General features: G+C 52.1%; 2 protein-coding genes and 2 non-coding genes across 8 annotated transcripts; 1 reads left to right on the top strand and 3 right to left on the bottom strand.

The window, feature by feature from the left end:
- The first annotated feature begins 1,755 nt into the window (after positions 1-1,755).
- Positions 1,756-3,021, top strand: OST4 (oligosaccharyltransferase complex subunit 4, non-catalytic). Its single transcript, XM_040496284.1, has 3 exons — positions 1,756-1,888; positions 2,012-2,149; positions 2,793-3,021. The coding sequence occupies exon 2, from the start codon at positions 2,013-2,015 to the stop codon at positions 2,124-2,126; it is 114 nt and encodes a 37-aa protein (XP_040352218.1). The 5' UTR covers positions 1,756-1,888; position 2,012; the 3' UTR covers positions 2,127-2,149; positions 2,793-3,021.
- Positions 2,893-22,184, bottom strand: AGBL5 (AGBL carboxypeptidase 5). Of its 5 annotated transcripts, none has more exons than XM_040496280.1 (15): positions 21,120-22,184; positions 19,508-19,767; positions 19,087-19,258; positions 18,604-18,767; positions 17,863-18,040; positions 17,439-17,617; positions 16,554-17,010; positions 15,899-16,068; positions 15,431-15,566; positions 14,565-14,767; positions 13,723-13,937; positions 5,936-6,091; positions 4,755-4,867; positions 3,790-3,920; positions 3,262-3,433 (listed from the first exon to the last, which is right to left on the bottom strand). In XM_040496280.1, the coding sequence occupies exons 2-15, from the start codon at positions 19,720-19,722 to the stop codon at positions 3,262-3,264; spliced, it is 2,661 nt and encodes an 886-aa protein (XP_040352214.1). In that variant the 5' UTR covers positions 19,723-19,767; positions 21,120-22,184. The 5 variants fall into 5 exon arrangements, with proteins under 5 accessions (XP_040352215.1, XP_040352214.1, XP_040352213.1 ...); XM_040496279.1 differs by lacking the exon at positions 21,120-22,184 and adding an exon at positions 20,879-21,002; XM_040496282.1 differs by lacking the exon at positions 21,120-22,184 and adding an exon at positions 4,416-4,462 and having other exon boundaries at positions 3,317-3,433; positions 19,508-19,722.
- Positions 21,404-21,476, bottom strand: TRNAA-AGC (transfer RNA alanine (anticodon AGC)). Its single transcript has one exon. It is a non-coding gene; the product is annotated as a tRNA-Ala (tRNA).
- On the bottom strand, positions 21,816-21,905 carry TRNAY-GUA (transfer RNA tyrosine (anticodon GUA)). Its single transcript is given in 2 exon segments — positions 21,816-21,851; positions 21,869-21,905. It is a non-coding gene; the product is annotated as a tRNA-Tyr (tRNA).
- Positions 22,185-22,684: the final 500 nt, after the last annotated feature.

Below are 22,684 nucleotides of genomic sequence, written 5' to 3'. Positions count from 1 at the left end.
TGGATGTTTCTAAAACAAACCTTTTCCTCTTGTCCCTGGCCCTAGGATAACCTGTCGAGTCCACAGTCTGACACGGAGTATGGAATAGAGGAAAGCGAATCAGGTGACGGTTTCAAACTATTTGTAGAGTCCTGCTCAAATCAATTACTTCTGGGCCTCAGTTTCCTTCTTTGTAAAATGATCTTGAAGGCCCCTTTCAGCTCTGTCAGCCTAAGGTCAGTTGGTTTCAGGACACCCTTGTTAATCTGAAATACTTCCAAGGCCTTCCCTCATGTCATTTGCAGTCTAGAAAGTCTACTTTCCAGAGTTTCGTTCTGTTTTAACAGTAGATCTAAGTGTCTGGCTGGACTTGGATCTGGTTCAAATTTCCAGGAGCCACAGAGCATAATGTGTGTAGTCCTTTGAGACCTAGACCCCCATTCTCCCAGAGCAGGGCTGGGACACTCTGAGGGACACGAGGATGTACACGCCTGGGGTTTCACGGTTATGTAGACGGGACATGGGCTTGGGATCCTAAATAGGAAACTTCGGGGAAATGCTGGGGGGTGGCATGGGGAAGGCCAGGGGGAATGACAGACTGACTGCTCAAGGCAGGGACTGACCTTCGGAGCCACTGGGCTAGCACATGGAGGACCCACTGCTGATGGTCCCAGGCCTCAGAAGCCAGCTCTGGGCTGGTGAGCCCCTAGCTCATGGTGCACACAGGCAGCAAGACGGTCCCCTGCCCCAGCTGGTCCAGTCCCACAGCAGCTCCTGTAGTTTTCCTTGGCTCAGAGAAGCAGAGGCGTCCCCTGAGCCCTGGCTCCCCTCTACCGCAAAGCAACTGGCTTCCATTACCCCTGACAGCTCCAGAGTAACAGCCCAGCCCCCGGCCCCAGCCTGGCTCGGTGCCGTTCCCTTTTATGGTGAAGCGGAGGGAAGGCAAGGAGGGGTTGGGGGGGGGGGGGGGGTGGGGAGTAGGTTCTCGCTGGGGCAGAGCGCTGTAGAGCTCCAGGGCCGCTCCCTCACCAGAGACCCTCAGTCATCTACCCACAGTCGGCTTTCTCCTCAGTGATCCACTCTGCTCAGAACACACAACCCCTCTTGCTTGTCCTGGCCCTCCCTCCCACTCTCCCTCCCTCACATCCGGGGGGTGATTTCCCACTTGGCCCAAGTCCCACGGTTTGGGTTTTGATTCCGGGAGGGTCCGCCCTATTTCCGACGCCCACCTCCGGGGGTGGGGTGGGGGGAGCGAGCCCGGGGAAGGGAGGCACCGGTCGGATCGCAGGCAGCATCGTTCCCCTGGGCGGGTGTGGGGCAAAAAGGCGGGAGCCGAGGAGAGGAGCCTCCGGCCGCCCCAGCTCTCTCCCTATTCTGCACCGCCTCTAACCGCCCTCTCCGCCGCGGGGGCCAGGGAGGGGACCCTGAGGGCAGGGCCCAAAGGAAGCACCTGGCTGGGCCGAGCCGGGAAGCGGAGGGTGGGCAGCAGCGCGGGGGGCCAAGGCAGGAAGCGGGGTCGAAGTCTAGGGGTCAGGCCGAGCCTCTCACCCTACCACGCCGCCGCACCCTCGCCCCGGCCCGCCGCTGGGCTTCGGGGAGGCGGCCACGGCTCTGCCGCGTCCCCTGCTGCGCCAGCTGCGGCCAGCTGCGCTCCGCCCGCCTGTGGCGCGCGCCCGCGGCTCGCCCACCCCCTGCGGCGGGCAGTCCGGCCGCAGCCCCGCCCGAGACCCCGCCCCTGCGAGGCGCCTCGGGGAGCAGGCGAGACGGCGGGGCTAGAGAGCCCGTTCCGGCCGAGCAGCACGGCCGGAAGTGCCTGGTTTGGGCTTGCGCTCGCGCTACCAACTTCCGGGCCGGAACTCCTACCTGGAGCTAGTGCGCAGACCACACCGCGTTGAGCCCAGCTGGTCAGGTGAGAGGCGCGTAAGCGCGCTCAGCGGCGCTTCGGCGGTGGCTGGTCCAGGGGGCGAGAACGGGTCCCGGCCTGGGCGAGGAATGCGCCAGCCCCAGGCCCAGTCCCTCCTCTTCTCCGCAGGATGATCACAGACGTGCAGCTCGCCATCTTCGCCAACATGCTGGGCGTGTCGCTCTTTCTGCTTGTGGTTCTCTATCACTACGTGGCCGTCAACAATCCCAAGAAGCAGGAATGAAAGTGGCGCTTTCTCCGCCCCAGGTAACGGTCCGGGGCTGCAGCGCCCAGCCCCCGGAGAGTGGAGTGGCGAGGCCGCGCCAGGGCCTGCAGGGTTCGAAACTTCAAATCAGAAAGTGCCGGGCCAAGCATGATACAGTCCAGAACTGAGCCCCTTTATCCGCACACAGTAGGGAATGCCCTACAGTGCCCCGCCCTTTACCTGCTAGAATGGGGGTGACTTTCCTACTCCTCTGCCCCCGTCTTCGTGGTACCCCCATGCCCAAGTTGGGCCTTTGGGTACTAGGAGACACTGACACAGAGAGGAGTAAAGGTACTGAGGATGGCATCCAAGTATGAGGATTTGGGCTCTTCACTTAAGGGGGACTTAAGGAGTCCTCACTTCTCCAAGCTTGTTGAGGCTTTTATTTAGGCAGAATTTGGGGGGGAGGGGGAGGCGGGGGGGGGGGTGTAAAGATGTAGAATTCTGGAGCAAGAGGCACTGAGTTAGGGTGGCTCCTGCAGACCCAAGCCCTAGACAAGAAAGGTGGGGTAGGGTGGGGAACCTTAAGTGTTGGTCAGAAATGTAAAGGGGGAACAGGATGGATGGGAGTGGATGCCTGAAGGATTTCCCCAGAGGAAAGCTGCAGCATTTTCCTTACCTCGGGTCTTTCCCCCTTTTTTCTAGGGTTCCAGGACATAGGCTGAGGCAAGATGGAGGGTGTGAGGGGCCTTCACACTTCACTTCATCCCTCTACCCATCACAACATACAAAGCAACTACACCTGGATTTTTCCAAACAACTTTTATTTCCTCAAAGTCTTCCTTAATCCTATGGAACAAGAAGCTGCCACTGAGTAGGGCCCAGTATAGGGGCTTTTTCTACTCCCTCCCCCCAATATAAAAATATAGATATATATTTTTTGTGGTCCCAAAATCTTGTGCTGTGGAGGGAGGGATGGGGTAGCAGGTTTCTGCTTTGTGCTGTCTCAAGGTGATGCTCTGGGATGTCTCAGAACAGTGTGGCTGGTATTCACTGTCCGTTCATATAGGAATTATGGTTGTCACATGGAATCAACAGCTGAGGGAGGAGGCTAGCACATTTCTCACTGTGTACCCCATCTTGGGGCGATATCCTGGGCATGGAGGTGGAGGCATCAGACCCGGGGAGAAACAGTGAGTGGGGGTGATTTAGGGACAAAACAAACCTCAGGCTGGCCCAAAGGCCCCCCGCTGTAACGTATCCGGGACTGGGAGTCAGATAGACTACAGGAAATAGGAGAAAAGGCAGGGGCAGAGCGGGGCCGTGGGGGCCCGGCATGAGGCAGCCTGCAACAGAGAAGAGAGAGGAATCAGGCTTGTGAGAACTCTGACAGGGGCTGGACATGAGAGAGGGGAGATGGGTAATGATAGGTGGGTTGAGCACTGCACCTTGGGCTGATGCTGAAATGCGGCGGCTCCTAGGCCTTAGCCCCTAACAAGGAGTTGTTTTCTTGTCCTTTGCAGTGAAGACTGAGGCCATGATGGGAAAAAAATCAGGGACTAGATTCTTAATGAAAGTACCTTTAGTCTTTTGGAGGTCAGAGGGATTAGGGAAGGAAGAAAATGATCCTGAATGTGCACAGAAATGGGAATGAAGGGACAGAAGTGAGAGGTGGGGTGAGGGACTGGACCCGGGTGCTCACCCTGGTGCAGAGCTGGGTCCTGGTTCCGGCTCACTGCTCTCCCTGGTCCGGGGTGTAGGGGATGTGGGGCCCGAAGAGCCTCTCATCCCTCTGCGAGTCGGCGGTGAGCCCCGGCCCAACCTGGGCCTAGCCTGTGTGGATAGGGGGTGGGCTGAGAGGCTGGATTCTTCCATTAACTTTTTTGCTTCTGGGTTTGCTTCTAGAGTTTCCGTGCATAAGAGTGTAGGACAGGGGTCAACACCGGTACTGGGACCTTGAATTTCTGGGCACTGTCCCTAGCTGAGAGGGTAAGGCAGGATAATAGCTAGAGAATTCTTAGGTTCAGTTTATGACTATACACTCTAAGTCATACTTAACTAGGGGAGGCAAAAGGATCTAGCATTTAACCTCCATGGCTGTATTATGGCTGACATCTGGCTGAATAGGGAAGCAGTGTTTGGAAAGAGGTTGGAGAATTGGTGGGTCTCTCAGAGCCTTCTGTGCCTCAGTCCCTGCCAGAGCAGCTTAGGCTTCACGCATCCGGTCTCTGTCTGTACTCCGCTTTAGCCAATTTAACATGAGAAATCTGGACTGAATTGGGAGTTGGTGGCACAGCTGTTCTTAGGAGCAGCAACCAGATGTGTTACCTGGGGAATCCGGGACCCCTCCTGGCGGGAACTCTCCTCGGGCAGGTCTGGGCAGAAAGAGAGGAGAAGCTAAGGGCAGGGGCGGGCAGTGCCAAAGCTAGCAGGCTGAGGTTGGGGTGTATCTGGCAGGGACGCGGGTTGGAAGCAAGCAAGAGACCTGGCTGAGGGATGGGGGTACTGGACAGACAGGCACGGGCACCAGACAGCTCTCTGATATGGCCGGGGGAGGTTGTAAAGCAGTGCTGAGCATTTTCCCTCCCGCTACCCAGACGAACAGTGCCTTGCTGGGCTCTGTGAGCGTTGTTACACTGGGGTTTGGGGAAGACACAAAAATGTTACCTGCAGTCGTGTCCTGATACAGGGGATCCGAGGTCCAGTCCCTAGCAGCCCTTTCCCAATCACCATGACAGCCTCTGGCTTGTCGCCTGAGGACAGGAATGAGCAGCTGCTCCCTAGGAAACAAAGAAAACTGCTATCAGGGTAGGGAGCCGTGGAGAAGAAGAGGGAACTTCCTTTAGAACAGGGTTTCTCAAAACTGGCAATATTGACATTTTGGGCTGGATGATTCTTTGTTGTGGGGACCTGTCTTGTGCATTGCAGAATGTTTAATAGCCTTTCTGGTCTCTACCTACTAGATGGCATTTCTTCTTCCTCTGTCCCCTCCCCATTGTAACAACCAAAAATGTCTCCAGACCTTGCCACATGTTCCCTAGCGAGTAAAATGGCCCCTGGTTGAGAAGCACGGCATGCTCTAGTCGGGTCCAAGGAGTGGAGTAGCAACTTGCAACTTGAGCCACAGCCCATCAAGCTGAACTACTCTGAATTTATAGACTTCAGGGCCTGTCGCATCCAAATGAGTAAGCGCTCAAGGATAAGTCAGTACCCAAGATGATAGACTGACAAGGGCTACCCACTGAAGACCGTTAACAGGTTGGGAGTAGTGGGCTCTGAGGGAGTTAGAGGATGTTGGACTGGAGTCTTAGGAATCATTCCCGTCCAGTCCTTTACACAGCTGGGTGTATAACTTAAAAGGACAGCAGGTGGCCTGGGTTTTATGTGGATGATGCGGTCACACAGCATTTGCTGTGATGACAGGTGAAAGGCCTCTGCCTTTTTTTGTTCTTCGGTTTTGTCTAATGTTGCCCAGTTCCTGGAGCCAGGAAGCTTGAGTAAGTAGCAGGTACTCAGGTTGTTCACCTTTGAGGATTAAGTGAGACAACGTGCTTAGAGCAGTGCCTGCCACATAGATGCTCAAGAAACAATAGCTATTTTATTATACAAAGACATCCATTAACTTCCAGCTTCCTGTACAAGAGCATGGGTGCTTTACGGGTTTAGGATAATCCAGGAGGATAACGGATGCCCCCGGTGTGGAGAGGCCTGCATTAACTTTCTGCATCAAGTCAAGAAAGGAGCTGAAGGGATTGGTTTAAGCCTAGCAGGGAGTCTGGTCTACACCCTGGGTAGTAGGGAAGGAAGGAGGCTGGCCAACCCAGATTTCGGTGGCAGTAGGTACAGACCTGATATGCTGAGTGAGCTGGGGAGTAGGCAGGAACCCATGTTGTGTGAGGCTGCTGGGCTAGAACTAGCAGGATTTGGGGATGGGGCCAGGCCGCTTGAAGTAGGGCGATGGGTCAGTGGCTGCTGCCGCCGTCTCCTGTCCTGGCTTCGGGGCTCTGAGTGGAAGGGACACAAGGAGATAAAAGGGCAAGTAAGTGAGGCCCTGTCACTCCACTGCCCTGCTGGTTCTCGCACTTGTCATCACACCAGCACTCCTCTCTGGAAGTAAATTTAAGGTGGGTAGAAAGACCTCTGATACTTACTCCGGTTACCCGGGTCACAGCAAGCCCTCATCCGCCTCTCTGTGGCTAACCACCCTGCTCGCTCGCCAGTTCATTCTTCTGGCCGAGAAGTTACTGAGCTTGGCTTCTGAAGTAGCTTCCCTAGGTTTCTCCTGCCTCTAACCACTCCTCTTCAACTACTCTTACTGCCCCCAAATGCCAGTGCCCCTCCCCCATTGTACCCTTGGTCCCCTCCTGCTGTGCATACTCCAAACTCCCAAGCTGCTCTGGAGCCCTCTTTCCTGAACTACAGTTCAGTGGTCCACTGGCATTTCTACCTGGCGGTCTCTCATGACCCCAGCAAAACTAATTTTCTTCCATCCTTCCTTTTCTTCTCCTTACCTTGGTGAAAAATGTCCTAGAAACCTGTTTCATCTTCTGACTCCTCCCTCATATTTAGATTTGTGTTTAACCAAATCTAGACAATTCTGCCTCTGCCTTTGCTTGGATTCCTCCTTCATTCTCCCTTGCCATGGCCTGTGTCCAGCTATAGGTCTTTATCTCTCATTCAGGCTTCTGAAAAAAATTCCCCACTTGTCACCCTAGCTTGAATCTGTTCCCTTTTACAGTCCCATCTTTCACACCGGTGCCAGAAATTATTCCAAAACCTAGACCTGATCAAAAGTCATCTGGTTCAGGCAAGGAGGAGATAACTGAAGGTCTTTTAAAGGATAAAGCCTAGGGGCACCCGGGTGGCTCAGTCAGTTAAACATCCGACTTCGGCTCAGGTCATGGTCTTGCAGTTTGTGGGTTTGAGCCCCACATCAGGCTCTGTGCTGATAGCTCAGACCCTGGAGCGTGCTTCAGATTGTGTCTCCCTCTCTGTCCCTCCCTCACTCATGCTCTGTCTGCATCTCTCTCTCTCAAAAATAAATAAACATAAAAAAATAAAGGATAAAGTCTAAACCCTTTACCGTGGCATTCAGAGCTCCATCCACTGTGATTCCAGTCTGCCCATCCTTGGTAGGATGCTGACTTGATCCTTCAAACTCTCTGCTACAGCCCCTGTAGCTGCTAGCTGTGTGGTTCCTCTGCAATGTCCGTTTCCTCTTCTAGTGAAACCTTGAACAACTTAACATGTCCCATCTCAAATGTCACCTCTGTGAAGCCTCCCTGACCATCACAGGTAGAATCGACTGTTCTCCCTTGCTTTATTGTCCTTTGTTCACTTGGCTAGTAATGATTTATGGTTTTTGTCTCAAGAAGCTAGCACATGTCAAGTACTTATAATCATGCCTGGTACATAGTACTCAGTAGTTGTTAACTAGTATTCTGCTTGAAACTGGAATCTCTTGAGGGTAAGGACTTTTCTCCAGTCTATACCAGTCTGTATATCCTGGTGCCTACAAAACTCTGCCTAGAAAACCAGAGACGCTAGTAAAGGTTTTGTTTTCCTGAATAGCAGACACCCACCATAGACCATGGGCTGCTCAATAATCTGAGTCTAAGGACATATGCTTATTCCCCGTGGGGCAGCTCTTTCTGGTCCACTCTGGCTAGAGCCTCACCGGTACAAGTTCTGAGAGCAGACGGTGACTGGATGGTGTAGGGAGGCTCTCGGGTTTGGCAGGTCTGTCTCATCACAGAGGGATGGTAGGTGCCAAATGCTCTCAGACTGAATGAGCTATTAAGCTTTGTGGAGCTGAATTCAGTGGAGGTCCCAGGATGCCACTTGGCCTCTAACAAAGTAATGTGTGTTGGATGCAAAATACCTCTAATTCAGGAAGTAGGTGACAATAACTTAATCTTGGCCAGCTATAATGAGCAGTAGTCAGCAGTGACAAGACTACTTCTGGAAATCCCAAACCAAATTTTTAAAAAATTGACACATGAATAAGGAATAGAAGAAAGGGAGAGATTTCAGGACAGAAGCTACTCTAGCTTTGAGGAGTTTGCTGAAGGGCTGGGTACCAATTAGAGTACCAATTAGAGCCAAGAGTCAAAACTAACCAGACCTGTCAATTGTAAGTCAATAGTAAACAGGCAACAACAACAAACAGACCTTAGGGTACTAAAGAGGTGATACACAGTGAAAGGACAGAAGTCAGAGACTCATGGCCACAGTCAACCTGAAGTATTACCTACCACCAATGACTCAGAAATACTGTAGAACCTAGCCTTGAGTGATTCTTCAGTAAAACACTGATATCAGGATGATATCCAGATGACAGTGCATAGCAGGCAGAAATGAACTTGATCAAGGATGGAAATAGTGGGTTTCTTGATGATCTGGGTATCTCTACACAGAGGCATGTTGAAATCATGTTAAGGATGAAGCCTTACCCACCCCAGGAAAGGTAAGAAAGAGCAAGTAAGAAAGTGAATGAAAGCCTTTAGGACATTTCTAGGTTGTAGCAAGAAACTGAGCAACACTCAGGAAGGTATGAAGCAGAACAGGCATATGATGTAAAAAATGTCAGTGTGAATGTACATATTATGGGAAAGATACTACAGATACAACTCAAGGATCCTGCCCCTAATGAGAGTTTTAAGGACAGGAGACCAGTCTGGTTTAGGAGAGGCCTAATATGGAAAGGATAAGGCATTTAAAAATAGCATTTTAACCCTCACTTAAATGATTTTTTTTTTTTTTAAGAGAGCATGAGTGTGCACTGGGGGAGGGTGGGGCAGACAGAGAGAGAGAGAGAGAGAGAGAGAGAGAGAGAGAGAGAGAGAGAGAATCCCAAGCAGGCTCCACATTTAGTGCAGAGCCCAATGTAGGGCTCGATCCCACAACCCTGGGATTGTGACCTGAGCTGAAATCAAGTCAGATGCTCAACTGACTGAGCCACCCAGGTGTCCCTTAAAAGACTGTCTTAAAGCCTGGCCAGGCCTCCCTGTAAATTTGGCAATGTGAGCACACAGCCCAATTTCTCATGTTTTGACTTTTGGCCCCTGGTATAATCCAGGCCTACTCCGTTCCCACTGAGACAAAAATTTAAGGGAGGAACCCCAGCTGTTATTTCTTGCTTCTAAGCTATAGAAACAGTGGCTTGAGGCTGAGTGCAGAGTGATATGTGAGTCAGCTGTGCTTCCAGAGGTTGTGAGATTGTATTTTATGGTTATCAACTGTAGATTCCATTTTGGGAGTAGGATAATCCTGGGGCAAAGGTCTGAGGTAGAGCCGGACTGACCTCCCCAGTGTAGGAGTTAGAGTGGTTTATTCTAAAGGTCTCAAAATTTAAAGGAACAGTTACTGACTTGGCATCTTTGAACTGTCCCTACACGGAGCACCCTAGATCGTACTGAATCCCTGGGATAATCACAGACCTGATTTATGCCCTCTAAGGGGTGAAAAGGTCAGACAAGCATTTATTCAGCTCCCAATTTCTTATCTTTTCCATTCAACAAGTATTCACTGATCATAAATAAATGCAAGGCACCAAGGGAATCAGTAAATGTGTTAGGAGACATTTCCTGCCCTCAAGCTTTAATCTACTCTTAACCACAAAACTTGTTTGCAGTGGAAAAAGTAAAAGTAGTTAGTGATGGTGCCGGAGGCATTCTTCCTCTGTCCTCTGACTCACTTTTCAAAGGAACCTCCACTCACCATCGGACTTCAGCTGCTCTACCAGAAGCAGCCCGTCGGCTGAGCCATGGCATGGCAGAGGCCAGGAAAGAGTTCTAGTAACTACGGATGCAAGTGCCAGAGCTGGGAGGGAGGACGGTGGCTGTGGTGGGATGACAGCTGACAGCCTCCGTTTTTACACTGCCCCCTTGTCTTTTACCCCAGGGTCCCACCAGATAGGCATAGGGCCAGGGAATATGTTTCAGTTACTGGGTGAGACTTGCCTGAATCCAGGGCCAGGACTAGGATGAGACACCTAGGGTGCACTCCCGACCCCGAGTCCTGGGCGCCCCACCAGCTTCACCTTAGTCCTATGCCCTACATAACAGACAGGTGGAGCTGGTTGATTTATCCACCCTCACCCCAGCCGGCTTGCCTTCAAGCTCTGTTTTGCACCAGTATCTTGCAGGCTTTCAACTTCCTACTTCCCTGACTCGGTCACTGGATAAGCTCTTCCCGTGAGCTTGCTTTCCTCTGCAGCAACAGCTGCTGCTAACGCTGTGTGCCGTTCTGTGCCTGCCGAACTGGAACTCGGCTGCATAACTGGGCAGGTGCTGCTCAGGAGGTGTTTTGCAGCTGGGGCAACTAGGTAAAGAAGCTCCTGGCACTGCGGTCAGGGGGTGGGAGTGGGGTCAAGCTTCCTTGGAGGCTCTTGCAGTCTCCTGTCTCAGGAACATTCCTGTTCACCCTGAGTTGCCTTGCTCGTTGGCCTCCTAAAATGTTCATCCTCCAGTCTTGAGAATAGAACCTGCCAGGCTAGTTCCCTAACCTCTGCTTTAAGCTTCTGGCTGGGCTGCCTAGCTCTTTTCTGAAATTTTCTGGATAGCCTGTCTTATGCTCTGTTCTAGCCAATAAAGGATAGTCATGAATTAAGTATACAGTTAAGTGTGATACGATTTTTATACATCAGTGGGAACTTTCTTTTAAATTTACAAGTCAGAAAAAAATCTTTTGTCAGATCACAATCTCAGTTTTGGGTTTGGAAAGTATAGCCGCTTTATAGTTAGGTCTCAGAGATACAGGAGCTGTGTTCTTCCTATGTCAGAAGACAAAGTATGACTAGATGTGGCAGGGGCCATAGAACCGGATGTGCAGAACCAGGAAACAGCACAAAGCTATAGGACAGATCAACCGGACAAATAAAGCCGCAGGTCCCTATCCTAAGCCGGGACTAGTCTCCAATCCTAGAGTCCTATTGGAGACTCTAGGAGATGAAGCGGCAAAAACTGTAGTACCTGGAGTCAAGATTCCAGCGCTCTGACCTTTCACCTCCTTCCAGTATTCCTGTTTGATAGAATTAGTAACCCTCTTCTCAACCCTTTGACTTTAGACACATAGTTTGTTAGGTCTCACAAGTTTTACTCAAGTCCCCAGGGTGTCTCTTCCTGGCGCCAGCTCCTTTTTTCTGCTTCTTAGCTCATTTACCTGGGGGGACATCACTTCTCACTTGTTTTACCTGCACCTGCGTATGGCTGATGCCTAGATCCAACCTTGATGTCACCTTTTCTACAGGCTGGCTCTTTTTTCTGCCTGCAGGACATCTCCGTATAGATAGCCCATGACATCCAAGTATGTCTGAAATAGATAAACTCAACACTTTTTCTTCCAAACAATGTCTTAACATCACCACGACTCTCTCCTTTGGCTTGTAACCTTGAAACTCTTAGTTTGCCTCTCTTCCACCATCACTGAATCCTGCTACCTGTTTCTGATGCATATATTTCTCCTTTCCAGACCCTGGTATAGCCATTAGTTATCTCATTATCAATTACTGTGAGGATTCCCCTCCCCCCACCTACCCAATACATACAGTTCACAGGCCACTCTGACATAAATCTCTCGTTCCCACCATTCTCTGAAGCACACAATCGTTGTCCTATGTCTCAGTTAACTGATCATCTTTGTCTTCCAGACATGTCAACTTCTTCCTCCAACCTCTCTCCACCTAATTTCTGTGCTGAAGGGCTTGGCCCTTTGCACCAGCTAGGTCTGTCTGCTTCTTGTCCTCTCTGCGCAGCAGCACTGGCCCTGGCTACCACTCTCATCTCTGGAATGTTTTTGTCAAGCCATATGCTACCATCCATTCTTCAAAATCCTCGCTCAACTGAACATTCTTTGGCTACTTACTCTTGAGTGTTCTATGACGGTGGCTCCCCAAGTGCCCTGTGTTTACGAGTGTGTGCTTTTATGTTGTTCACTGTCCTGTGTCCCCTATTAAATTTAAAGTCAGCCAACCAGGAAGTATTTAGTACTGAATATGCACCTTTTCTCTTCGTTATTTGGGGAAGTAACAAAGACACAGAATACATGTCTCTCACTGACGGAGCTTCATACAGCACTCTGCATGGGGTGGGGTGGGGACGATAATAAAATACGAACGAAAAACTGCTTAGAATCCTCCAGTGAGGACCTGGGCCTAGAGAAGACTCTTTCCTATTTCTCTTTTGTAGTCAGGGAAGGGGAATTTAGGACGCTGACATTCCTTCCCAGGAGCTATGAGTGAAGAGGTATGAGAGGCTGACAAAAAGGAAAAAAACAGAAAGAAAAAAGGAAAAGAAATTAGAGGAAGTCTGAATAATGATTAGTGAATAACTTTGCTACTTAATATTAAGCTATGAAATCTTGGACAAGTCGCCCTTAAACAGCCTCAGTTTTCTCATCAGAGAAATGGAAATACCATCCACCCCACAGGGTCCTTGTGAGGACTAAATGAAATATATATATGTGATACTGTTTTGTTCGCTGTTTAATGCTATTTAAATACGTGGCATTATTATTTTAATACTCTCCTTCAAACAACGCTGTACAAAAGCATCCTCTCCAAATGAAGGGAGAATCTCAAAGAATGGGGCTCGGAATAGAAGCAGCGGTAACTGTGTTGCTTATGAGGGATAAACGGTCTCACTGGTCAAAGCTGCTAAGGACCAATGCTCCCTCCCCTGTGGCTGCTCCAGCGGGTGCAGTCAGGTTCCCACAGCCACTGACCCAGGGCATGCCTCTGGGTCCCTACCAGGGAGTGCTAATGAGGAGTGCGGCCTGAAGACCCCCAGCCTCTTAGTTCCAGCTTACAAGCCTCCAAACTCTGGCAGGATGTCTCCAGCCCAGAGGCCACGTACAATACCGCTTTGAGGTTTCGTGTATTTCTGGAAGTGGCACTACAACAATCTCCCCCCACCCAAGTCTGAGTCACCCCCAAGGAATGGCTCCATGGTCTCTTCCTCTTCTTTGTCCCTAAAAGCCCATCTGTTTCTGGTATACCTCTGAACTCAGAATCTCTCATCAGGCAGGGTCTCATCAAGCCAACCCCAGGGGTATTGATGCACAGTTGAGCAGCTGTGGTGACTGCTGGGAGGGGCCAGACTGTTGTGTTGTAAGCCTCCAACAGAAGCTGTCTGTACTTGTTCCGTTTTTCTCTGGAAGACTTAGAATCCTTCTGACACCGCTTTCTGAACAGGCTCTGAAGCCAGGAACAGTTTCATCCCATAGAGACCTTGGATAGGATTCTCCATCTCTACGGTGCTACAATTTGCGTTGTGAGGACATTTCCTTACACTGCTCCTGACAAGACAGTCTGACACCATTCCTGACATGGAGGCTCCACATTTCAGTGTGGCCCTGTTGCAGCTAGTGTTTTGTTCTTGGAAATCCCGCTGCTTCCCAGCACGTGCTGAAGCCCAGGTACCCAGGACTCCCGCCTGTGCCACACACAGTACTGCTCTGGGGCTCATGGCGCAGGGAACACCAAGGTCGCAGGAGAGGCTGCAGATTCTGCTATAAACTACTTTTATTGATTCACCCCTTGGTCCCAGCCAAGAGTGTGTATCTTCAAGCTCTCATTTCCCCCAGCAATTCCCCAAACAACTGAACACCTGTTGCAGGGGCTCCCAGACTGGCTTACCTCTGACGGGGCCCAGCACCCGGTGGCTGACCTTTTGAGTGCTAGAGCCCAGGCCTGGCAGCCCTGTGGGCCGACTGCCATGAAAAGGAAAGCTGGGGGAGTTCTTCATCTGTGGAGAGTTTTGCTGGCTGCTGCTGCTGCCACCGGCACTTGTGCCGGTGCTAAAACTGCGTGCACGGCTCAAGGGATTTTCAGAGCAGGAAACAGGCAAGCCGCTGCAAAGAAGCAAGCAGATGCCAGTTAGCCCTGGGCCGGGGAGGTTGTGTCCCAAGGCTTTCCCTGAGGTCTGATGCTCAGGAAAGCTTCACCTTGGGCGAAAAAGGCAAAGGCGCTCACTGCAAGGGAAAAGGGAGGGATCTGTGTCCACAGATGGGGTATCTAACCTGGGCCATACCAGCTGATCTCAGGATGCCTGGGAGCCCTTGTTCGCAAAGACATGCTCCTGCAGAAAACATACTAAGGGCTGCGGGGCTGTCTCGGAGCAGCTTAACTTAGTGAATTCCCCCCTTATTCCCTTGGACCTCTTGGTCATTCCCAACCCCTGGAAACCGAGACCTGCCCTCACCCCCACCACAATTAAATTTAATTTTGTGCCGGGCTCTGGAGCAGGGAATCCCCTGGCCTGGTTTCCAGATGCCTAGGAAGTCTGTAGCTCCAGGGAAGAGGGAAGAGGATCCCATTTTCAAAAAAATGTACTAATCTTACCAATTTTAACTTGCTCTGAAAATACTCACCATGTGGTCCTTTTGGATAGGGGAGGAACACAAACCCCTTGGAACTCCTTGCTCTAAAGCCCTGTTCCACTTTCATACCCTTTCCTCCTTCCACCCTGTGGGTCTTACTTGTTACTTTTGGGTGGAGTTCGAGAGCCTCTCTTCTTGTTGACACCCACGTTCACAGTGCTGCTCAGGCCGCGGCTGCTGCGCACGTGTTTTAGCATCCAGGCGCGGAGGTTCGTGAGGCTGCTGTGCTCTGACAGTACAATTCGGGGCCATGGATTGCATTCTGCCATGTCCAGAGCTGCAACGGCCATAGCTCGTCCCACCTGTGGGGTAGTCCAGTTTGGCTCAGCATCTGGGACTTCCAACCCAGGCTGCTATGTTGGGGAGGGGGTTGCACAGCACAGTGGAAGGGGAGGCCCGGCCCCAAATTTCCTCAGCGGGCAGGCTATATTTTGTGCCAGGGCTATTTATCTCGGCAGATTTAAAGCCGTTCCCTAAACCGTTGCTCATTTTGGGACCCTCATCCTTTATGGGCAAGAGCAAGTGGGCTTTCTGGCTGGCACCAGGAAGGCATTCTCCCAGCAGGAGAAGGCGTTTCAATCTCTTCTATAACCTGCAGCTCTTTCTCCTTCTCTCGCGTGCTCTAGGACCCTGGGGTCCTCAAAGACCACTGCAGAGGTGGTGCTTTTAAGCCTAGGTAGGAGTGAACAAACCCAATAGAAGGAAGAAGACCAGCTTAAGACGCAAAGAATCTGACTCAGATGTGCTGGGGATTCTCTGTGGTATGAGGTCAGAAATAGTGCCTACTCATCGTCCCAATCCCATCAGAGTCAGGGGCCTGCCCCTATGCTAACTGCAGAAAATAACCACAGCGGTGAGATGGTGACGGTGGTAAGCCTCTCTTCAGAGGGCCTTAGGCAGCAGGAGTGAAGACCATTCCAGACTTTGGGGTTCCCCTCTTCCCCAGGTATCCCCTGTATTCATACCTGTTCAAACAGTTCCACAGTGTATCTGGAGGGGAAAGCCGGCGGGGGAGGGGGGCTGGCCCGCCCGTTGTCATGGCAGGCGGCAGGGATGCTGTTAACTGAGCGTCCGGTGTTGTAGTTGCATTCAAGTGTGTAGCTAAGACACAGAGACCTTTATTAGTGTCCTGCCTGGAAAAATCAGGACAGAACCATGGGGGACAGCCTAGGCGGTCTAAGAAATAATCACTTGGAAAACAGTGGATACAAACAAAGTGCTAATCCTTAGGAACTAGCAATTGACCTCGGCACTATATCATGTACCCGAGAAGTCCCGAAAAGTCAGACTCTCAGGCCAAAGACAGTAATGCTAATGGTGAGCCTGTCTTTTGAGAAGATTTGGGCCGTCCCTTGCCCCTCAAACAACTTAGACTGGGTATTGTTTTCTTTAAGGAAGTTACTTCATCAGCTATATCCCAGTTTCCCCCCAACCTGTGGATTATCCCTGAGGCTTTGTAGATTGCAACCCGGCCGCTTCCCTCCTTAGACTGGCCATCTCTGCGGTCTCGGGCATACATGTTCTTCTCTGAGAAATTGCAACCCTGGAAGTCGAAGTGTGCTGAGTTCAAGGAGATGAGCTTTGGATACAGCATGTTTTCCACCTGTGTGAGGGAGGAAAAAGGCAATTCAGGAGAGACAGACAGAAAGAAGGAATGGGCAAGGAAGAGATGGCATGCAGGGGGCCATGTGACTAAATACATGGCAGATACCATGTTTTTTGAAAATGTCACTGTGTGCTTGACCTTATTTCCAGGTGTTGGAAAGGTACAGTTCTATCTCTTTTTAAGCTCTTAGCTTCGTCTCTCCCACAATGCAAACTTTTCCTTTTCCCCTGATTTCCCAAACTGTAGAATAAACACCACGATGCTGACAGCTTGGTCTTCGTTCAAAGGTCATGATGTAAAGACTGAGACACAAAGGCCCAGTGCCATCCCCCTTTGGCCCTTTGAAGCTTGTTTGGAGGTAGAATACCTCTTGCAGCCACAGGCCTTCCTGTCACAAGACCACCTTCCCTTTGTCCTTGGCCTAACCTGTATCTCCTGACCTGCAACACTTCCCACACTCACGTGGCACTCTGGATTCCTACCTGGGTGCTCTCATCACTAAAGCTGTTTCCATACATGAAGCAGCCCCTTTTGGAAGCATGTCCGTGCAGGTCCACATAGTAAGCGACGCCACTCTCTTTAGGGGGGATGGTGTCGGGGGCCGGCTGCTCAACCTCAGCGGACCGTTGTGGCATAATCCACACACCGCTGGGCTTCTGTTCTGCCGACTCGGTCTGTGTCCAGCCTTCAGGGTCATCCCTGTCAGACGCGTGCCCAAGGTGAGCTTCATTTTGGATATTGTTGGTTTTCTCAAGGTCAGAAAGGGGAGCATCAGGAGGGAGATGGGGACTGTGCTGGTGCTCAGAGGGACCCTGGGAGTTCAGTCTGGAGTGCACGTGGTGGTAGAGAAGCACAGCTTTGGCCCCGTAGATGGCAGGGTGCAGGACTGCATCGGGCTTCAGGTACTGACGGTTCAGGTTCACTCCACGCGAGTCTGTGCTATAGGAAAACAGAGACTGAAGCAGAGTCTAGAGCGCTGAGCCGGTGAAGGAGACATGAGAGTAGATGAAAGGGGGCCTGGGGGAGACTGACTTGCAAAATGAGAGGCCCAGGTTGCATTAGGAAGGAAAGGATTGAGAACAGGCCCTCTCCTTGGTGGGCTGTCCCCCCGACCACAGAGACTAAGCACGGCTCCCTCTACCCAGATGGACCTGCGGTTATTCTAACTCTGCTCCTTCCAGAGAGCGCCGCTAGATGTGCCACATTCCTTCTCTGGTCCCTGGACAACGAGATGGGCTTGCCCTTGTTCGGGTACAAGAGGACTGGGAATGCAGGAGAAGTTAAAGGAGAGGCTGACAGTATTTCACGGAGGTGGAGGACACGAAGGGGACCGGGAACAATCCTGACAGGCTGGGGAGGCTGCTTACCGGTAGTGGCCCCGGACCACACCGTCGGGGTTCAACATGGGAATCAGCTTAAAGACAAAGAGGCGACGCAGGGTTTGGGCCCGGGGGTCATCAGGTCGAAGGATGAAGTCCAGAAAGCCATTGAAGACAAAGCTAGATGGAGTCTCCCCAGGGTGTACCCTACTGCTTAAGAAGAATATCTGAGGTGGAGAGGAGAGCGGTCATTAGGCCAGTTACCTGGTATGTCCTCTCTAACAGTAAATGGGGGGCGGGCAGGAAGAGCCACTGGATTTGCAGCTGGCTGAGTCTGCAAGTGGAGCTGGGAGCAGCCCTGCTTGCCTCCGAATGCGGCCACGACTCCCAGAGGTAACATGGCCTTAAGCTATCCACAGGGCTTGGAGCTACGGAAAGGCCATGGTGCTACCTTTATGCTGTTCCCACTCACCCTCTTGCCTGTGAAACGGAAGGGTCGGGGGGTGCCGGTATCAGGAAATAGCTGCTCTAGACGGGGCTCTCGATCTTCTCGAAGCCCATGGCAGGAAGTGATCGTTAACAGATCTACACGAAGTCCATCCAAAGAATAGCAAAGGATCTCACGGTGGTAATAAATGGTGTCCAGGGGGCTATGGGGATAAAAACGATTAAGCCACGAGAAGTCCCTAAAATCCTAGCAAGAGGTGAGCCTCATCCCCGGCCTAGGATTTGTAGGATCTGGTCTTTCACGCTAACCTTTGGGGCCTTAGAGTCCCTCAGAGTGTTAAAAGAGGCTGAGGATTTGGGTCGTCTGAATTAGTAGAATGCAGAATACAAGACGGGATGAACTTATTGTTTTCTCCCCAGTTTATGGCTCTCTACTATGTGATGACTTCGTACACAGACTCACCCTCTGCCGGGACAGAAAAAAAGGTGTGTTGGGCAATGGCGGGGCTAAGTTCTGGGCAACTGATGGGAGCTGGGATATTAAGAGGCTTGAACTGGGCAGATGGGTGAGTAGAATGCAGGTAGCGGTAGGCTAAGGTCATGGTCACACAGAAACATATTGGTCAAAGGCACCCAAAGTCCCACACTCTGCACAGAAAAAGAGCGGGTGACATTTTGGTTCGGGGCTCCTGGGGCAAGTTCCAGAAGTAGCAGAGGTGGTGTCTGGTCGAGGACTGGGTGGCAGGAGTAAGGATGGGGTTGGCACCTGCTATGGGTAGGGTGGTTCTCCAGAAAGCGCTGGTCTAGCTGGTTTAGCAAGTCCTGGCAGTCACTGTAGGAGAAGGGGTAGCAGAAGGCGAAGAAGGTGGTGGCCCCACGGCCCTCCACGAAACGGTGGACAAAGGATAACACAAACTGCGTCTCTGTCATCTGAGGAGCAGAGGAGGAAGAGGGAGGGGCTGTTGGTGTGAGAACTAAGATCCTATTGGGATCGCCAAGAACGGACCTTACACCCTCAACACAATGCCCGACTTCCCTCCCTCTGGGACTTTCCATATGACAGTTGGCTCCTTCTGGGCTTCCTGAAGCAGGGGCTTATCTTGGACTCCAGCTAGCACTAGAGGGAAAGCTGATACCAAAACCTGGCGTCCCACCTGCCTGGTACTCTGTATCGAGGGTAACTCCTCTCTTCTTTCCCTCTTCTGCTTTTAGCACCCAAGTCTGTCTTTCTCCCTCATGGAGAACTTACCTCAAAGGTGGGCCGATCTCGAATGCGTTCCCAGCGTGGCCGGGTGGGGAGTGTGCGCACAAAGGGGGCCATGCCCTGGGAGTATAGCTTGCTTTGCTTATTCATGTTCATAATGTTGATCTTGATGAGTTTCCCTGGAGTTCCTCCCCGGACACTGAAGTAGAACCATGACCTGAGGGCCAGAGGAGGAGGAATAGGTCATTATATACTGAGGGCTGGAGACAGGCTACGTGAAACAGCTGGAGCGAGCAAGATTGGGAAAGGCCCGTTCGGTACAGAGGAGGGGAGGGAGGAGGGAGGAGGGGAGGGAGAGGAAGGGTACTGACGGTATGAACAGTAAGACAGCGAAATGAGCCTGGATTTGGGGCCTTGGCCACCTCCTCTCTTGTCCTTCTTCCACGCTCCCCTCTTTCCCCCTTACCTGTTCCCATTCTCAAACTCCGTTTCAGCACAGTCTGGTCGGGTCCACACGTTGAACTCGTAGTCAGGAGAAGAGGCGATGCTACTGGTGGGGGCTGATGCCCCACCTGCTGCTCCTTCCCCGTCACTAGACACAGATTCCACCTTCTCCACGTGGGCTAGGTTCCCTGAATCAAAGCGAGAACTGAACAGCAATCCCCCACAGCGCAGCTCCATGGTGAGGCTGGGAAAGCATCCTCCTGCCCACTCTGGCCCTGAGAGCTGGGGGAGAGTGGGGGGTGGCGTAGGAAGAAGGAAGAAAAATGAAAACAAGGTTTTTGGGTATCTCCTGATCAATGAAAGCTCTTCTTAGGAAATGCCCTAAGAAACAAGAGGCTCTTTCCACCTCAGAAAAGGCAGAAGTGGCCTTCTAGCAAAGGCTAAGAGAAAGCAGTTGTCTAACGCCACACAAAGGGCTAGAACTGACCTAAAAGGACCCCATTTTACTACATCTTGGCTTACCCAAAATGAAGTACTCCATGGCTTAACTAATGTTGAGAAACGCTAGAGTCCAAGCTTTTTTTGCAAAAGACTAGAGAATAACATTGGAGAGGTCAGATTTCTCAAACCTACCCAGATACACCCACCACAGCACGTGGCCGTCTTGAAAAACGGGCCGTTCTGGATCTCTTGTTCCTAGACTGGCTCCCCGATCTCCAGCAGAGCAGAGCAGCGGAGAGAGCCAAGATTCTAAGTTTAAACGGGCAGCTGCTTCTCTCCACTCCTCTGTCCTCACAAGTCCTGACCAGGCATTCGTCTGTGGCTCCCCTGAACCCTTGGAAGGGCTAGTTCTTCCTTTTTTGTCACTACCCTATGCCTAGAAAACGGTGGCCTTTGCCAAGTCAAAAGAAACAAGGCAGAAGCCACCTGCTCACCTGGAAACTGTAGCTCAATGCCAGTTAGGGCATGGGTCTGTCTCCAGCCCCCTCCCGCCCTGCAAAGCACTGGAGTCCCTGAAAAAGCTACGCTGGCAATAGTTGTGGGTAAGTGACGGGTATGCTGAGCACCTCTAAAAACGTGGCTGGTAGAGACCCACGTGGGGGTAGGGGGTGATTCTCGACCCTCGACTCTGACAGACCCTCACCTCACACCGACCGAGCTCGCCCTGGGCAGGGCGGGGTTCGGAGGCATGAATGGACGACAGGGTCTCACACTCGGGGCAGGGACTGGGGGGGTCAGAGGTGCGGGCGTGGGAGTGGGGCGGGGGGGGAGGGGTCGGCCGGGCCGGGCCGTGGGGCGGGATGGCATTCCAGAGGGGCTCCGGGCTGAAAGGGGCTGAGAAGGGGGCGGGGCCGGGGCCGGCGGGGCCCGCGCTCCACGCAGCGCCCCTCACCTCTCTCGGGGCCGGCGATCCCGCTCTCTCTCCCGCTAGCGAGGCGCCACCTCGGGCCCCGGCACCCGGGTCCTCCACCCAGGACCCAAACAAAACCCGAGCGCCGCGGTGCCGGGACCCCGCTCTGCCAGGAAACAAGAAGTCTTTCGCCTATTGGCCGCTGATACAGCTGGCTACCCGCCCAGTAAGGTTCGCTGCCATTGGTCAGCACGCAGGGGTTCCCTCGCACGTTAGCGGGTACCTGAGCCAGTGGCTTTTGGGGGCTCGGCGGGCAGATCCGGCCAGAGGGTTCTACCGGGGTCTTCTCAGAAGACGGTTAACCGCCTGCCCGCTGGGAGGAGGGCAAGACAAAAGTGACCAAGAAATAAACCGGAAGACTCACCTGCAAAATAAAAGGACGATGTGCGAAGCTAATCATTGCGCACCGCGCTCTTCTGTGTATTACAAAATACCTTCCTGGGTCAGCGGATCTCCCGCCCTTCAGGAATCCTCTGATACTGATACAAGGGGCAAAAAAAGCCTCAGTGGAGGATGCGGGCATCGATCCCGCTACCTCTCGCATGCTAAGCGAGCGCTCTACCATTTGAGCTAATCCCCCGCCTGCTGCCGCCTCTCTTCCTTTTGCCTTACAGGCTGTTCTAGGCTGGCCGCTGACCCGAGGACCGACCGTAATTCAAAACCTTTATCTAGTAGTGTACAGGGGGATCGTGGGCAAGATTTTTAAAAGCAGGCATATAATAATCACACGTAAGCAACGGTAATAACATATCTTCGCATTTAACACAGAAGAGGGTTGGATCGTACACTGATTACTTACTGCACATGTGTTTCACCGAACATCTGCTGTGCTCCTGCAAATCCACAGCGGGCCTCTGAGTGAAACTTTCTCCCTACGACTTGATTGGCTTGAGTTGGAAGCTAAAAAGATTATACGAAGTCCTTCGAGCCGGAATCGAACCAGCGACCTAAGGATTGCCGCAACTCGTACCACTACAGTCCTCCGCTCTACCAACTGAGCTATCGAAGGCTCCGCTGTCTCCAGCGCCTGCCAATTCCTCCCTAATGCTTACCAACGCCACATTATTCTGACAAGATCTAGATTTGGGGGAAAGCTCCCCACCCCGCTTTATAAAAGGAGCTCTCCTGCCGAGTCCCTCCAAGCCGCACAGAAACAAAGGAAGCCGGAAACAAGTTCGGGCAAAGAACCTGCTTCCCAACTCTGGACAAAGGAAATGGGCAATACACTTACCTTCCATTTCCGTTTTTTACAAAACAAACAAAAAAACCACATCTCCTCACCCCCCGTGGCTTTTATAGGATTGAGGACGCTTTGAGATCCTGCTCGCAACCTTGGGCCGCTGGGCGCATTTCCCGTGCGCGGCGGGCACGCACATGTGCTCTGCAGTTGCAAGGCGCAAGTCCAGTTTGCAAAGCCGAGGGCTTACTTTCGCTATTTGCTCCAGATTTCCCTTCGGTGTCTTGGGGGCGCCGGTAAAACCCTACTGCTCTCCTGATGTGAAGGATATTCATTAGGTCAGTTAACCAACGTTTTGTCAGGATTTATTCGTTCTGGCTGGAGCATGAAACATAGAAACCACAGAGCTGTTCGCTGTGTGCAGGACAGCGCACCGTCCCGCCGCGCATTAAGCCTGCGATTCCGGCCTGGCCGCAGGCGCGGAGGGGGCCCTGGGCGAGGCCAAGTCCACCCGTCCGCCCCTGCCCCTATCTCGTCACACCTCCGCGCCTCTTTCCAAGGGCCTGGAATGGCAGCCTACAATCCTTTGCCCACCAGAATTTCCTGGGGCT

Source organism: Herpailurus yagouaroundi, unplaced genomic scaffold (genome assembly GCF_014898765.1).
Source record: "Herpailurus yagouaroundi ecotype Mexico unplaced genomic scaffold, PumYag 188, whole genome shotgun sequence".
In the NCBI taxonomy this organism is placed as follows: domain Eukaryota; kingdom Metazoa; phylum Chordata; class Mammalia; order Carnivora; family Felidae; genus Herpailurus; species Herpailurus yagouaroundi.
This window is presented reverse-complemented; position numbering and strand designations above follow the sequence as displayed.

What these genes read in the sequence shown, in the direction of transcription:
- OST4 (XM_040496284.1), top strand. Translation starts at nt 2,013, where the DNA reads ATGATCACAGACGTGCAGCTCGCCATCTTCGCCAACATGCTGGGCGTG.
- AGBL5 (XM_040496280.1), bottom strand. Translation starts at nt 19,722, where the DNA reads ATGGAGCTGCGCTGTGGGGGATTGCTGTTCAGTTCTCGCTTTGATTCA. An exon ending in GAGATCGGCCCACCTTTGAG is followed by an intron (nt 18,768 to 19,086) that starts GTAAGTTCTCCA and finishes TCTGCTCCTCAG; the next exon opens with ATGACAGAGACGCAGTTTGT. An exon ending in CTGTGGAACTGTTTGAACAG is followed by an intron (nt 14,768 to 15,430) that starts GTATGAATACAG and finishes ACTACCCCACAG; the next exon opens with GTGGGACGAGCTATGGCCGT.